At 40.5% G+C, this 14,876-nt stretch overlaps 1 protein-coding gene across 1 annotated transcript in view; it reads left to right on the top strand.

Annotated features, from left to right (window-relative positions):
* LOC102557924 (uncharacterized) overlaps positions 1-14,555 on the top strand; it is a 115,235-nt gene extending 100,680 nt beyond the window's left edge. The window contains exons 19-20 of the mRNA XM_059721946.1: positions 10,554-10,644; positions 12,304-14,555. Coding sequence (XP_059577929.1) covers positions 10,554-10,644; positions 12,304-12,378 — 166 coding nt within the window. The 3' untranslated portion in view covers positions 12,379-14,555. The remainder of the gene's footprint in view (positions 1-10,553; positions 10,645-12,303) is intronic.
* Positions 14,556-14,876: the final 321 nt, after the last annotated feature.

Below are 14,876 nucleotides of genomic sequence, written 5' to 3'. Positions count from 1 at the left end.
ACCCCCCAGCTTACTGCCTCAGGTCTGGTGTGGGGCTCCATATGGCGGGGGGACTCCATACTTGCACCCACCCTGCCCCCCATTCCTGGCACAGCCAAAGCCATGGGGCTCTGAGCCGCAGCTTATGCCTGCAGCTGTTAGGAAGGTTGAGCGGGGTGAGGTGGGGAGCAGAGACCCTAGCTGCATGGATTGGGCCTAGCCCCCCCAGACCCAAACTAACAAGCTGGGGTGGAGGTCCATACTACTTTCCCCCGCTTCCTTCCTCTCCCCTCCCACTAACAGCTGGCGGGAGTGGAGCTGCAGAAACAGAAAGAAACTGCGCTGGGCCAGTCAGTGGGGGACAGGGGAAGCCCCCACCATGAACTCCCCCAGTTATTCTGGCAGGGTGGTGGCGGGGGCCCCCGGCCCCTCCTCCGCCTGGCCTGGCTGACAGGTGCAGGCAGGATGCTGGCCTTAGGAACAGAAGCTTTGCTTCCTCAGTTCTATGACAGCCTGGGTGTGGGCTGGGCCGGCACTAAGCCAGAGAAGATGAGTATGGGCAGAGGCTAACCCACCTGCCCTGTGATGAGTGGGTTACCAGGGCCCACAAAGAAGTCTGGGATGCCAGAGGACAGCGATCTAAATTAAGTTGGGAGGGGATCTGGTGCAGAAATTCGATAGATGGGTCTAACCTAAACTGATTAAATCTTGGAAGAAGGGGTGTGAAGATGAACTTCTTAGATAGGATCTTTGCTGGTGAATTGACTAGCACTGTCATGTGTAAGGAGTGTGAAAATATTTCCACAATAAGAGCCTTTCATTGATCTTTCACTTCCTGTAATAGAGGAGAGGGTCTCAAAAACTGTGCCTTTGAGAAGGACAAGTAAAGGTAGAACTGTACAGGAGGTGGATTTTGGTCTCTACAGCTGCTCTTCTTGGACTGGCCTCCCAGTGGGGGTGGTGCAGGCAGCTACCCTGGAGATCTTCAAAAGGAGACTGGATGCACACCTTTCTGGGTTTATTTGACCCCAGCAGTCTTTCCTGCCCAGAGCGGAGGGGCTGAACCCAATGATCTTACAAGGTCCCTTCCAGCCCGAAACTTCTGTGAATTCGTGATACTACATCTATCCAGATCTATCTTAGACCGGGTTCCATCATTTTTAAACCTGTCTACATGCACTGAACTTCTGTTCTGTTACAGGTTTAGATGTGTTTCCAATCACTTATACCAGTTTATGTGTAATAACTGCACCTAGCCTTACTCACTATTTAATAAACAGTTAGCCTTACTCACTATTTAATAAACAGTGACAAATGAATTTACTGAAAAATGTTTTATGTTAAATTTACAACTATTTTCATCTGGAACTGAGCGGAAAGGAAAAAATGAGAAAATTATGCACGATGAATCTGTTACAAGAATTGCCATGTACATCAAACAAGTCAAAGCTTTGCCTTTTCTGCTTTCCTAAGAGAGATTTGCTTGTTCCTCAGTGCTGTTTACGTTCACAGACAGATGTTAAAATGTTGCTTGGTTCTGGATGAAAACATTTTATTTTCATTAATTAGATCATCTGTGTTTGTTTTTTGTCATCTTCTAATGTTGTTATAATGGGGCTCTGTAAGCAAAATGAAAAACTAGGGGAGGAAAGAACGGGTCCTTTTGTAGAACACTTGAGGATCATGAGGATTATGGTCACACGCTTCAGATCTGAAGTTTCTTTCAGACGGTAAAGTTTTAATGAATGTGGAAACTCAATAAAAAACCAACAATCTTGATGTTTAAAAAGAAAATGTGGGCTAAAAAAACATTATTAAGAACCAAAATACCCTTTTTAAGCATAAACAGTTTGTGCTAAGGTTGGCCTGCTCTATTAAATATTAAAGGTTAGTATTCCATTGCATTTTTAAATGTGGCAAAATAAATGTGTGCACAAGATGTAGGGGAAATTCTTTTTGATAGAAATAATAGCAAGCTGTAAAGTTTTGGGGGTTTCAGGTATCATAGTAATAAAGGCCTTATTTCGAAAACTACTATGTGGAAAAACTACTACTTTTTCCACATACAAGCAATTCTTGAATTAAATACACTTGTGCCTTTTAAATGTGATATGCCACTTCAAAATGGAATAGTCAGACAAATTTGGATACAGTTTTTGACAACAAGTAGAAGATGAGTATATTCACACTAAGAAACTAGTTCTAACTCTAGAAAATGATAGTACGCTTCAGAGTTCTCTAAAAAAAGTGTCTGATCAGGGATACTATTGAAAACAGAGTGAATGTATGTTGGGTATTTGTAGCAAGTTTAAAATCATGGAACTTGGAGATGGAAAAGATTTTATCATCATATCCACCTTCTTGCCAGTGCAGGATTATTTGTGCATTTCTAAATGTTTAATGCTCTAGATTCAGTATGGTGCATATTCAGAGTCACTTAAAGAAAGGTGAGACATACAGAACAAAAATGTAGAAAGAAACTTTAGGCCAGATCCAATTCCACCTATTAGGAACCCTGATTGTGATCTTAAGCCACTGTACTCAAGTGCCTAAAAAAGAGTCAATGCAAGATGTGGATGTGTCCTCCTGCTTGCTGATTTTTATTTTTATTTTTGTGGCTGTGTGTTAAGGCTAAAGTGATGATGTGTTACAAATGTAGGTATGTTAATGTTTTTTCAGAGACTTGAGCAGTGTGAAGTAGGATCACATTTAGGCAATGACGTCTATTTAGGTGTTTAGGAGGTTGAACAGGATCTGGCCCCTTGTCTTTTCCTCAAAGAAATAATTAAATTCTTTCTGTCTCCTGGACTAATAAAATAGTTGTGTCCTGTTTTAACTGGATCATTACGTGCCCTTTCCTGCTCTGTTAAGCCAACATGCTTTCAGGGCTGCCTGTTAATACATCAGTTCCATCTAACTTTCATCACCTTTAATTTTGCATAGTTTGGTTTTATATATTTTCAGAATAGGAGAATATTAGAATTATACAAATAATAAAATGGTTTATTTGGAATTATGGTTAAATTTAGAACACAAGATTAAAAACAGTTACAATTCTGAGGTTTCCACTTCTCTGATTCAGTGAGAATACCAAAGTTAGTCTGAGGTTTGGGGCTTGTTTTTCTTTCTTCGTGGTATGGTTATTTTGTTTGTGCTACTTAAAAAGGTTCCCATATTAAAACACACAAAATTTATCAGATGCTTTTTAGCATCTAAAAAAAATAGCAACAAAGAAAGCAAACATGATGCGTCTACTGAAATTCTAAACCATCTGTTATTTCTGTCCACAGATTTAATGCACAGAACACAATAGCAGGTATATTCACACAACCCACCTACTAAACAAACATCTTAACCTAAAATTTCATCTCCTCCTTAATCCCTATGAAGAAGACTGCTTTCTGTCTCTTGATATATTATTTTTTAAATAAATATACATGCAAAGAGCATCATGACCAAAGTTTACAGGAACTTCATAGGAAAGTCTGATCTCTAATGAATACCTGCACACAGTACTTTAAAGGAAGTAATTAGGGAGGCACCCCATTGTGCCTCAGTATAGGAGCTCAACTTGAACAATGAATTTTCTTGGTTTTATTACTTCCTGTCACAATGTTAATATGCTTTGAACCTTTTTTTTTTTTAGTTCTTTTTCTGCTCTTTTAAAAGCAGCTTGAAAATGTTGAGTGAATTACACAATTACATAATATTTTCTTGTCCTTAGTTTAGATTTTACTTCATTGTAATATTCAGAAAATGCACTAGATAACTTATCTATTTTGGTTGATGCATTATTACTGAACATTTTTATAGCTTCTTTTTATTTTAAAGTATTTGAACCTTCCTAAGCACGCCCATAAGATTTCCCAAGTGCTTTTATTTGTGTCTCCAAATAAAGTTCTTTGCATAGTTCGTTATTTAATGCAGTCTCTCGTACTACTCGTGCACGCAAACAGATGGACACACATATTGAACAGGAAGGGGGGAATTTGTTCTTATTTTAATATTTTATTTTATATCTACTGATCTTTGTTTCCCTTATTGTAAGCTGCCCTTAGTCCTTTTTTGGAAGGACAGCATATAAATCAAATAAAAACAAATATAATTTCTGAAATCCTAACGTGAGATAAAATAAATTAGCCTGAATATTTATGCATGTATTTGAAATGAATGTGCCATAAACTACTCTTCTGTGTTAATATCTGTTATTTACATTACATCCTTCCTTTGTCAACACTGATGCATACTGTAGAAATCAGTTTTTTTCCATTCCTCTGTCATTTGCTGTTGCTTCCATATGCATTGTAGTGTGGAGATCAATTCCCCAGTAATGGGTTTGCTTTAACCCTCTTCCTCACATCATTTGGTAGCTTTGTGCAGGAGTCTGTGTATTGGCATCCAAAGTCCACGTTTTACATAAGTGTGGTTCTACTGGAGTTGAGCTACTTGTTGGTGATTTTTCTTGGATGTCCACAAAAGATTACCATCAAAAAGACATTTGTCTTTGAAGGTATCTACCATAGTTGTCTGTTTGATTTTTTGGTAGATTTCCAATTCTCAGCCCTACACTAGCAATGAGATTGAGGTAAAAATTCTCAGTTTTGTCGTGGTGCTGTATATCTGATTTTCATATGTTACCAGTGCTGTTCCTGACTTGATGTCTCTAGTGCCTTAGTTAAGCTCTACCAGGTAGGGGACCTTATCTACCTTCTTGATGAATTAGTCTTCTGTTGTGGTGTTGCTGTTTAATCTCTGGATTTCAAGGATATTTGCCATGGCAGAATTTTTTAGCCTTACTCAGCCTATGGCTTTCTCTCAGGTTTTGTGTCTGTAGTTTTCTGGGATCCTTCACTCATGTTAATGTCATCGACAAAGTCTAGGTCTTCTAGGCAAGTGCCATTTAACCAAGCTATTTGCTTTGTGTTGTCTATGCCCTTTTTCATAGTTCAGTCTGTGGACATGCCAGACAGCAATAGAGTGAAAATGCACCTCTGCTTTACTTCTGTATGCAAGTGAAACCCATTCTGATGTCTGGTTGTTCTCCCCGAGAGGGTGCTTTGCATCTTTGTGTATCATCTGGATGATGACTTCAGCTGGAATTCTGTAAAGTTGAGAGAGGTTCCCCAATATAGGTCTATGCAGACTGTTAAATGCCTTTTGAGAATTGATGAAATTCATGCTGAGGGGAACCTGCCAGTCTATTCCCTCTTCTGTCAAGGAGGGGTGGGGTGATCCTTATCTGGACTGTACATCGTCTCTTGGGGCTGAATTGAACCCATTGTGTTCTTTATGCTTTGAATCCATTGCCTCTTTCATCTTACATAATATTGCATATGGCTCCTCTCCAGTTGTTTTAGTACAGTACTGAGATATTTATCCCTTTTTCAATATTTTATGACTCCATGTTTCCATTGATTATAAGGGGTCTCTTTTCCTCAAACTTCAGTGGACACCTCTGTTACTTTCATATGCGTGGTGGTGATAAGGGTTTCTAGTATTTCTGCTGTGATTAGATAAATTCTCAGCACTTTGTTGTTTTTCAGTTTCTCAATACCAATCTATTGGCTACACATTCGTGACAAGTTGCTCTGATTCAATGTGGGACTGGGTCTTCTGAGACCATCTTTTGCAAGTGCCATCTGTTTTTTTTCCTTCTATTCTGTTTTAAGACTTATTTTCTGTATCTTGATGTTGCTGCCAGTCCCAAGTCCAGGTAAAAGGGCTAAACAGGGATAGTCACCTAGCAGTAGAGACAGATGTGGTCTATTGGATTTCCAGCACTCGCCTTCTAAATTGGTTTAAATGGCTGCATAGAAGAGAAAACTAAAAACCCCTATGTATTATGAAAGCTCCTAATGAAAAGGCAGTATATGAAAGTTAGGACCCTGAAAAGTTTGTTACTGACAGTAAGTGATAGCCAACAATAGTTCAGTAATCCAATAGTCAGTTATTGGAATTGAGAATGATGTATAAAAAACAGCAAAGACCTTGTAGATCTTGAGGGAGAAAGAAAACTGTGGACTTGAAATCCTGGCATCAGTGAAAATAGCTTGACAGGTATGGGAAAAAAATGCGGTCAGAAAAATAATTGCCTGTATTCAGATTGCAGCAGTGACAAGTATCCAGACAGTAACACCCACCATGGAAGTTTCTATGGAAAAGTCACGCATCGACTGGGAATCTTTCGAACAATGCATCATATATGCCAGATTCTAAACCATATTCTTAGAGATGTCAATTGTATAGTGCTGACAGAAGAACACAGAACAATGTTGAGGATAAAGATAAGTTCCACAATTGCTTCTAAAGCATGATTGACAGAATACCAGTCCCAAACTTAATCCTTTTATTGAGTAAACTGAAAACCAAAGCAGAATGTGACATCCAAGGAATGGAAAGAGAAATGGTGAGGCCTTGGCTGGGAATCATCAAATCAAACTAGCAAGAGATTAATTGAATTGTTCTTGCAAGTACCTTGTCTCTCCAAACCCATCCTAAAGATACTAGTATGTTGAATTCACAAAATGGTATGTGCATCACTTTGAAATTCAGGTCATCCATCCAAGATGCAAGAGAATACTGAGCAGCAGATAGCAGCAACAATCACAGCCATTGCTCTGTCAAACTGAAAATAAAACTAATAAAGATTGACTTCAAACAGAAAGTGGCAAATAAAATCAGGAATTCAAAACTGTAAATTTAAGACACTGTGAGAAATTGCAATTTGAGCTGAGGACAGATGTAAGGCACTGTCAAAGGGTGTGTACAAAGGTTACATTTTTTTTGCACAATGAGGCCCCCAAAAGTGCTCTACAGCTGTAAACTAACAAACATTCAAGGCTGATCACACAAAAATTTAATCCTCCTTTGATGAGTTACCAGATGAAGGTGCTGTAAGGCAGAGCACCTTAGTAAACCTGTGTACCAGTTCTTAGGGAAGGTGACATCCACCTGCGTCCCTTTGTGCAGGGCCATGTTCTAGCCTTGGGCACACAGAGCTTGTCTCCTCTGCCTGCCCGAGCACCAGGCCGGCCCTGCCTCTGGTTGTCAGCAACAGCCTCTCATCCCAGGATAACAAAAAATTGTTTTTTAGATATATAGGGAGTAAAAGGAAGGCCCAGGGTGGAATAGGACCCCTACTAAATGGGCAGATTTTGGTGATGGACAGGGGAGACAAGGCTGAACTCCTCAACAAGTTTTTTGCCTCAGTGTTCCTAAGTGAGGGGCAGGACAAGGCTCTCACTGGGATTGTAGAGAGGCAGCAGCAAGGCACCAGACTGCCATGTGTAGACCCTGAGATGGTGCAGAGTCACTTGGAGGAACTGGATGCCTTTAAGTCGGCAGGCCCGGATGAGCTCCATCCGAGGGTACTGAAGGCACTGGCTGATGTCATTGCACAGCCACTTGCGGTAATATTTGAACACTCATGGCACACGGGCCAGATCCTGGAGGACTGGAAAAAGGCCAACGTGGTCCCCATTTTCAAGAAGGGGAGGAAGGAGGACCCAGGCAACTATAGGCCATTCAGTCTCACCTCCATCCTAGGCAAAGTCTTCGAAAAAATTATCAAGGCTCACATTTGCGAGAGCCCGGCAGGACAAATTATGCTAAAGGGAAACCAGCACGGGTTTGTAGCAGGTAGATCATGCCTGACTAATCTAGTCTCTTTTTATGACCAGGTTACAAAACGCCTGGACACAGGAGTAGGGTTTGACGTCGTTTACTTAGACTTCAGGAAGGCCTTCGATACGGTATCCCACACCATACTGGTAAACAAGTTACGAGGCTGTGACTTGGATGACTACACAGTCCAGTGGGTGGCGAATTGGCTAGAGGGTCGTACCCAGAGAGTCGTAGTGGATGGGTCTGTATCGACCTGGAAGGGTGTGGGCAGTGGGGTCCCACAGGACACGGTCCTTGGACCGATACTCTTCAATATCTTCATCAGCGACTTGGACAAGGGAGTGAAGTGTACTCTGTTCAAGTTTGTGGATGACACAAAACTGTGGGGAGAAATGGACATGCTGGAGGGCAGGGAACAGCTGCAAGCAGACCTGGACAGGTTGGACATATGGGCAGAAAACAACAGAATGCAATTCAACAAGGAGAAATGCAAAGTGCTGCACGTAGGGAGGAAAAATGTCCAGCACACCTACAGCCTAGGGAATGACCTGCTTGGTGGAACGGAAGCGGAAAGGGATCTTGGAGTCCTAGTGGATTCCAAGATGAACATGAGTCGTCAGTGTGATGAAGTCATCAGGAAAGCTAATGGCACTTTATCGTGCATCAGCAGATGCATGACGAACAGATCCAAGGAGGTGATACTTCCCCTCTATCGGGCACTGGTCAGACCGCAGTTGGAATACTGCGTGCAGTTTTGGGCGCCACACTTCAAGAGGGATGGGGATAACCTGGAGAGGGTCCAGAGAAGGGCCACACGTATGGTTAAGGGCTTACAGGCCAAGCCGTATGAGGAGAGACTGGGGCACCTGGACCTCTTCAGCCTCCGCAAGAGAAGGTTGAGAGGCGACCTTGTGGCTGCCTATAAGTTCATCACGGGGGCACAGAAGGGAATTGGTGAGGTTTTATTCACCAAGGCACCCCCGGGGGTTACAAGAAATAATGGCCACAAGCTAGCAGAGAACAGATTTAGACTAGACATTAGGAAGAACTTCTTCACAGTTAGAGTGGCCAAGGTCTGGAATGGGCTCCCAAAGGAGGTGGTGCTCTCTCCTACCCTGGGGGTCTTCAAGAGGAGGTTAGATAAGCATCTAGCTGGGGTCATCTGAACCCAGCACTCTTTCCTGCCTATGCAGGGGGTCGGACTCGATCTATTGAGGTCCCTTCTGACCCCAACATCTATGAATCTATGAATCCCAGCTCTGTTTCCTCCCTCTGGCCAGTTTAGAGTCACAGCCTGGCCAGGGCGAGGGAAGAAGCAATGGTGTCTCTGCCTGCAGAGCCCCGTGGACTGGGGGAGCTGGCAGCCCAGCTGGGTGTGTTGTAGGGGAGAGGGGTCTCTCCCCCCTGTTTGTTCCCCCTAGGACCATAGGCCACTGCAGCCTATGGGATCAGACAGCAAGCAGGAGGGAGCCTTCCCCCTGCATTGCGCTTAGCCGGGCTGCCAGCACCCCTGATCCCAGGGGCACTGCAGGTAAGGACATCATCCTTCCTACCTTCCCCTTGGCCAGGCTGTAGCTCTCAGCTGGCCAGAGGCAGGAGGCTGGATTGAGAGGCTGTCACTGATGGTCTGGGGACAGAGCCAGCCACAACCCTGGGGAAGGCAAGCTGCTTGGCTATGGCTAGCCCTTTGGCTGCTCTCAGGAGTTTCTGGCAGTTCCCTGAGGCTGCAGAGCACACTGGGAGGCATGCAACAGCTCCCCCTGCCTCCTGGCCTTCTCCAGTGCAGGGAGGCTCTGAGCCGCCCCCCAACACACATGCCAAATAGCTGTTATGTTCAATCGCATTGTAACTTTTAGCACTTTGTGTAAAGTGCAAAAGTTACAGCATGATCATAAGTGCCTTCCTGTCATTTGTATGCACCCAAAGGCAGAAGAATGTGAGATACAAAGTGGATCTGAAGAAAAATATACAGTGCTCAGAAAATTCAATTCAAGCTGTAACAGGCACAGCTAAATGGAAACAGAACAAGAACTGGTGAAGCGAAAAGACATGACACCTCACTGAGGAAAGGAAGCACTAAGGAAAAAATCCTGAATGCCAAGACCAACAAAATACAGGAAAACAATTGCAGGAGAATTATGAGAAAGCAGATAAATTAGTGATAAGCACTGCAAGGAAAGATAAACATAGGTATGTTGTAGATCTAGCAGTTGAAACCAGTGCTTTATGGTGGGGACACCAGAGGTGCCTGGTGAAGGCAGAAGTGGTGAGGGGTCCAATCCTTTTTTTTCTGCAGAGCCTGCCCGCCTCTCCTGCAGCCAGAGGTGAGCTGACTAGTAGCTGCAATGCATTGCGTCAGGATGTAGTTTAGTAAACAATGCAAACTCATTTAAAAACCCCCAAACTCCTGCACGTGTACAGTGTGACTCCATTAAGCCACACAAAGTGACATTTTCATCTTGCGTACATGGTAATGGTGTCATGTGTACAAACACCCTCATTGTACAGTTAGTTCTCAGTAACTGACAGCATATCAATTGCTGATTGGATGACAGCCAGGATTAACCACAGAAAATTCAGAGACTTAAAAGAATCTATAGAATATTTTAAGTAACAGACCATGAAACATTTAAAAGTCTTTACCCATTATAAACCCTTTGTTCAGATTTGGTTCCCAAGCTAAAACTTGGTAATTTACCTGTGAAACGGATACAGCTGTTTCTTCCTTATGAGAAAACAATCTATTTTTTAATTTTAACTTGACATTATCAATCAGGTTTTTACATTTAACATTTGTTTTCTTTTTCATTTCCAACAGTTTTGCATTTTGTATAACATCACAGTCCTTACATAATCATAATGCATGCTGCGTTTCACTTGATGTTACTTCTGTACAAAACAAATGATCTGTATCTGCTGAAAACAAACATGTAATTCTCTTACCTTTACAGATATGAGTTACCAGGAATAAATGGATTAAATTTTGTTCTGAAGAATTCCCTTGGTGGTGGTGGTATTGCATCTTTAAGAAGTGACCCACAGGCATGTATCTAAGCATTGATTTGATATAGTTATTTTTTATGACTACTGACTGTATAGACTCTTTAACCAACTACTGAGATGGAGAAATAATCTTCTGCCTTTGTTTTTGTAGCTGCTTTTTAATTTCAGATAAGTATGTCAAGTTGATTTTTTGTAAGTTTGAAAACTGAGCAGTGCACTACAGTGCAAAACGAGACTTTGCTGGAAAAAAAAATTGACATTTATACACTAAGGTGAATTTGAAAGCTTTATGAATGATGAAGCTGGCCTTGTGGTGTATTAGCTCTGTTTTTTACATATCAGTGAACTCACAGAAAAAATTCTGTCATATTTTTGGAGAGTAAGTCTTTGCTAGACAACTATTTTTTATAAGTATATTGCTGTATAAGATGATTGAAACCTCAGATGGTCATATATTTCTTTAATACAATTCCTTTGACTTCCATGGAACTGCATATGAATTCATATAATTTAAGGATCTTCCTCCATAGAGCTTAATTCTGACTAGTGCAATACAGTTGAGATGAAGGTAGAGGCACTGTTAGTCTCCTAACTCCCACTACATAACTCTGCAGGATCCAGACGTTATTACTAGCATTCTTGGGGTATTTGATAGTCACAAGAGGTTGGCTAATCAGGCTGTGAGTGGAGGAGTCCTACCTTCTTGTGAACCTGATGGGGAACACATGGAAAACCAATCTGCAGCTACTGCAAGACATTCTCTTTTTGTTCTCCACCTGTCTCCCAGTGCCCCTGTGGCCTTCTGCTTTACTGACTCTAAAAACTTTTTTAGGCAACTGGGATAATATTTTGCTAAGAGCTAGTCAAATCCTATAAACCAAATTCAAATCTACAGTTTTGATATTATATTCCACTTTATCATTCTGCAAATATGATCCAGATGGTAGGAATAAGGCTGACTCATGTGTGGATTGGTTTTGTGTTATTTGGATGCAAAAAAGAAAAAAAATCACCCCCTCTGAAAACCAAAATTCCAGAGATTAAATGACATATCAGAAACATTTCTTAAACTGAGCAGAAGACCACAACAGTACATGTGATATTAAGAGCCCAAGTGAGTCATTCTTAGGCTGAGAAATGCCTTGTTGCACAAGTAATCTCACAGAAATTGACAGGATTATTAACAGAACAGGATGCTCTTCAGTAAAAACAGTATGGCAGAAATTCTGTGCCAAATAAAGAAACTATAATGCCAAGCTCACTGAACTCTGATATGCAGTAGCCAATAAATAAATCAACTGGAAAAATCTCAGTTTAGTCTACTGAAGCTTAAATTGTTGCAAATCTCAACTTCAAGTAAAAAAATCTTGATTTAGAAGACTGTGTACTAGTAACAAAGCTAAACGGGGGGAGAGAGAGAGAGAGAGAGAGAGGACAAACCAAAGTGTGTGTCAGATATTATTCTTCTAATTAGATATTCACTCGGCCTGCAAAATTAGGATCCAGACTTTGAATACCCCCAAGTTCAGGGATGTTGTATAGTGCAGAAGAGAGATCTTGTTTGTTTAAACAATATTTCTAATAAAAAATTTTCAAGGTAGTTTTGCAAAGTAGTTTGTTGAGATGTGAATACATAAAAATGTTCTTTTCTTCGTATGTATCACATGATAATAAAACCTTTTTTAATTCTCTCTACAGGGCAAGGCATTTGGGCAGATGCTACTGGATTTTCAGATAAAAAATGTTCCAGATTTAAAGTCACTGATAGAGTAACAATTATGGAGTACATTCATTTTCAAAAACTTTGACTGAATACATAAACACTAGCTTCACAAGTTAAAAAAAGACACAAAAGAAAGCAGTGGTGACAGTTCTCTCTCACAGACTTAAATATACAGTACAGATAAGTGAACGTTTTGAGTAATACCAGACAAATGGCTTTGTGACCGATTAACATTTCCTGTCTAGTTAGTGCATTGGATGAAGAGTTAATTTATTTCCTGCAAGATGTAATTAATCAAATTACAAAAATAACATATTTTACTGAGATAACCAAATATTTGCTTTTCCAAAATGAAAACTTCCTTCCCTTCCAGTTCTTCTTATTCTCTTCCTTTAGATCTTTCCTTGATAATTAAGAGGAATGATACTGAATACTGTCAGCTACCCCAGCCCACCATCGTCATGCATACCATCATTCTACCCTGTGAACCTGCAATAGATATCCCTTATGACATTGGAGCAAGTAGATAACTGGGTGCTCCTCATCAGAAGGTCAGCATTCACCAACAACTGCCACACTATGGTATCAGAGATCAGTTTTGCTTTATACTTAGGGCAGTAATTAACTGCAGTTTCCTTGTTATCACCACAAAGAGACTAACAGTCAATATTAACTGTTAATGGTGACCACTGTAACTGCAAGGTTATCTGCAGTGATAGAAAAAAGGCAAGTATTTTTTACCTCTAGTATCCTTGTTGACAATACTCCATCAGTTGAAGAGCCCCAAAGTAATACACTTCTTGGCATGAAGCTATTTTGAAATGCTAAGTTAGATTTTTCTGCCCTATTTTGTCTCTTTTAAGATACTGGTGTACAACAGAGGTGGTGAAATCCAGCCCTATCATCTATCATTACTGAAAATTCCCCTTGTGTTAGGGAGTCCCCAGCAGGCATTCAGCCAGTTGAGAGGTCTCTTGCATTGCCCTTCCCCATAACCCTACAAGGGAAAAGCGTACTGAGGGGAGGAAAGAGCCATGTCTATGCACTGTACTCCAGCCATCATCACTTTCCATGGGGACCATGTCCAGCTGGTAAAAGTTAAGACAGTGCATAGGGTGACCTGTTCTTTATCAAGGTTGGTACTAGGCAGAGTGTATCAAGTTCCCTGTGGCAATCAACATAGTGGAAATTCAGGCCCAATAATTGTCTGCATCTCCTGCCACAAAGACAAGTAAATCTTTACATTAACACAAGATCTTAGTGGAAAATATGTAGGTGTTTTTTATTCAGAAATGTGTTATCCTGTTCTTCAGAAAATAACATATTGCTGTAGTTGGCTAATGCTGAAAAATGAGGTGTTACTCATACTGATGAACCCATAATGATATGGGTAAGTGTCATGTAAATGCAATCAAAAATCCCTGCCAGTGCAGCTCAGCCCCGCTCTGTAATATTACTGCTAATTATGTGCTAGTTTAGCAATAGCAGCACTGTATGTTAAATTGTTCCAGTTTGTTTTGAGGTTTTGAACTTGACTACTTTGAGAATATTGTTGGTGATATGTTGATGTCACAGGCGATGACAAAAAAGAATCTCCCATTCAACTGAATGGGGCCATGATTTAAACACACATTATTTTCACTTGCGACCTAGGCAGGAAGATACAAGAAGAAAACATACGAAAGAGTGTGTCAGCTAGTAATTTAATATTTTTGGACGTAATATTATCTGCACATCACTTTTAAGTCTGGGTTTCATGACAAAAAAGAAAGTTATAGGATTGTCATAGACAAAAACATGCTGAAGTCAAAATAACTTTTTGAAGAAAAATCAGTGCCCAGCTCTTAAATTGTTTATATTTATTTTGTCTTAGAAAAGTGTTAAATAATTGTCATTAGTAGTTTGAAAGCATATTAAAAGGTATCTAACAGCCAAATTTTTTAAAATTCATGGAATAGTAGACAGAGCAGGATGAGAAGGACCATTGGCCAAATCCTCAGCTGGAGTGAACGGTGTCACTCTGTTAAAATCAGTGGAGTTATACTGATTTAGACCACCTAGAGAGTTGCCCCAGGACCTTATTTTAATACTTTAAGTAGACATGTTTTGTCATGTTAATCATGGCTCTGCCAAACACATGCAACTTATTCATCTGCTGTTTTAAACAATTGTGTAAGTGCATCTGCAACTACTTTGATATGAAAAGTAAACTTTTAAAAAGGATAAATATATTTAGTATTTACTTTCTTTTAGTATATTTTCAAATTGGAATTGAGTTTTAAAGTGGTTTTGAACTTACAATTATGGGGGGTTATTTACATTTTCTAAATGTTTATGCTGTTTCTTTTCCCCTTAGGTTTTATCTCACATGATCCTACTAAACTCTTTCACTCTTGTTGGTTAAAACATAATAATCGCAAGACAAAATAGCATGAACATATTCATCCCCGTTGACAGAGAGCGGTGAACATACACAGCTATTCAAAAGAGGCACAGTTTATTCAAGAATTATTCCATACAGTATTCAAGTTGTTTGGATAGGGGGATG

The sequence above is a fragment of the Alligator mississippiensis genome, chromosome 2 (genome assembly GCF_030867095.1).
Source record: "Alligator mississippiensis isolate rAllMis1 chromosome 2, rAllMis1, whole genome shotgun sequence".
Lineage (NCBI taxonomy): Eukaryota > Metazoa > Chordata > Crocodylia > Alligatoridae > Alligator > Alligator mississippiensis.
This window is presented reverse-complemented; position numbering and strand designations above follow the sequence as displayed.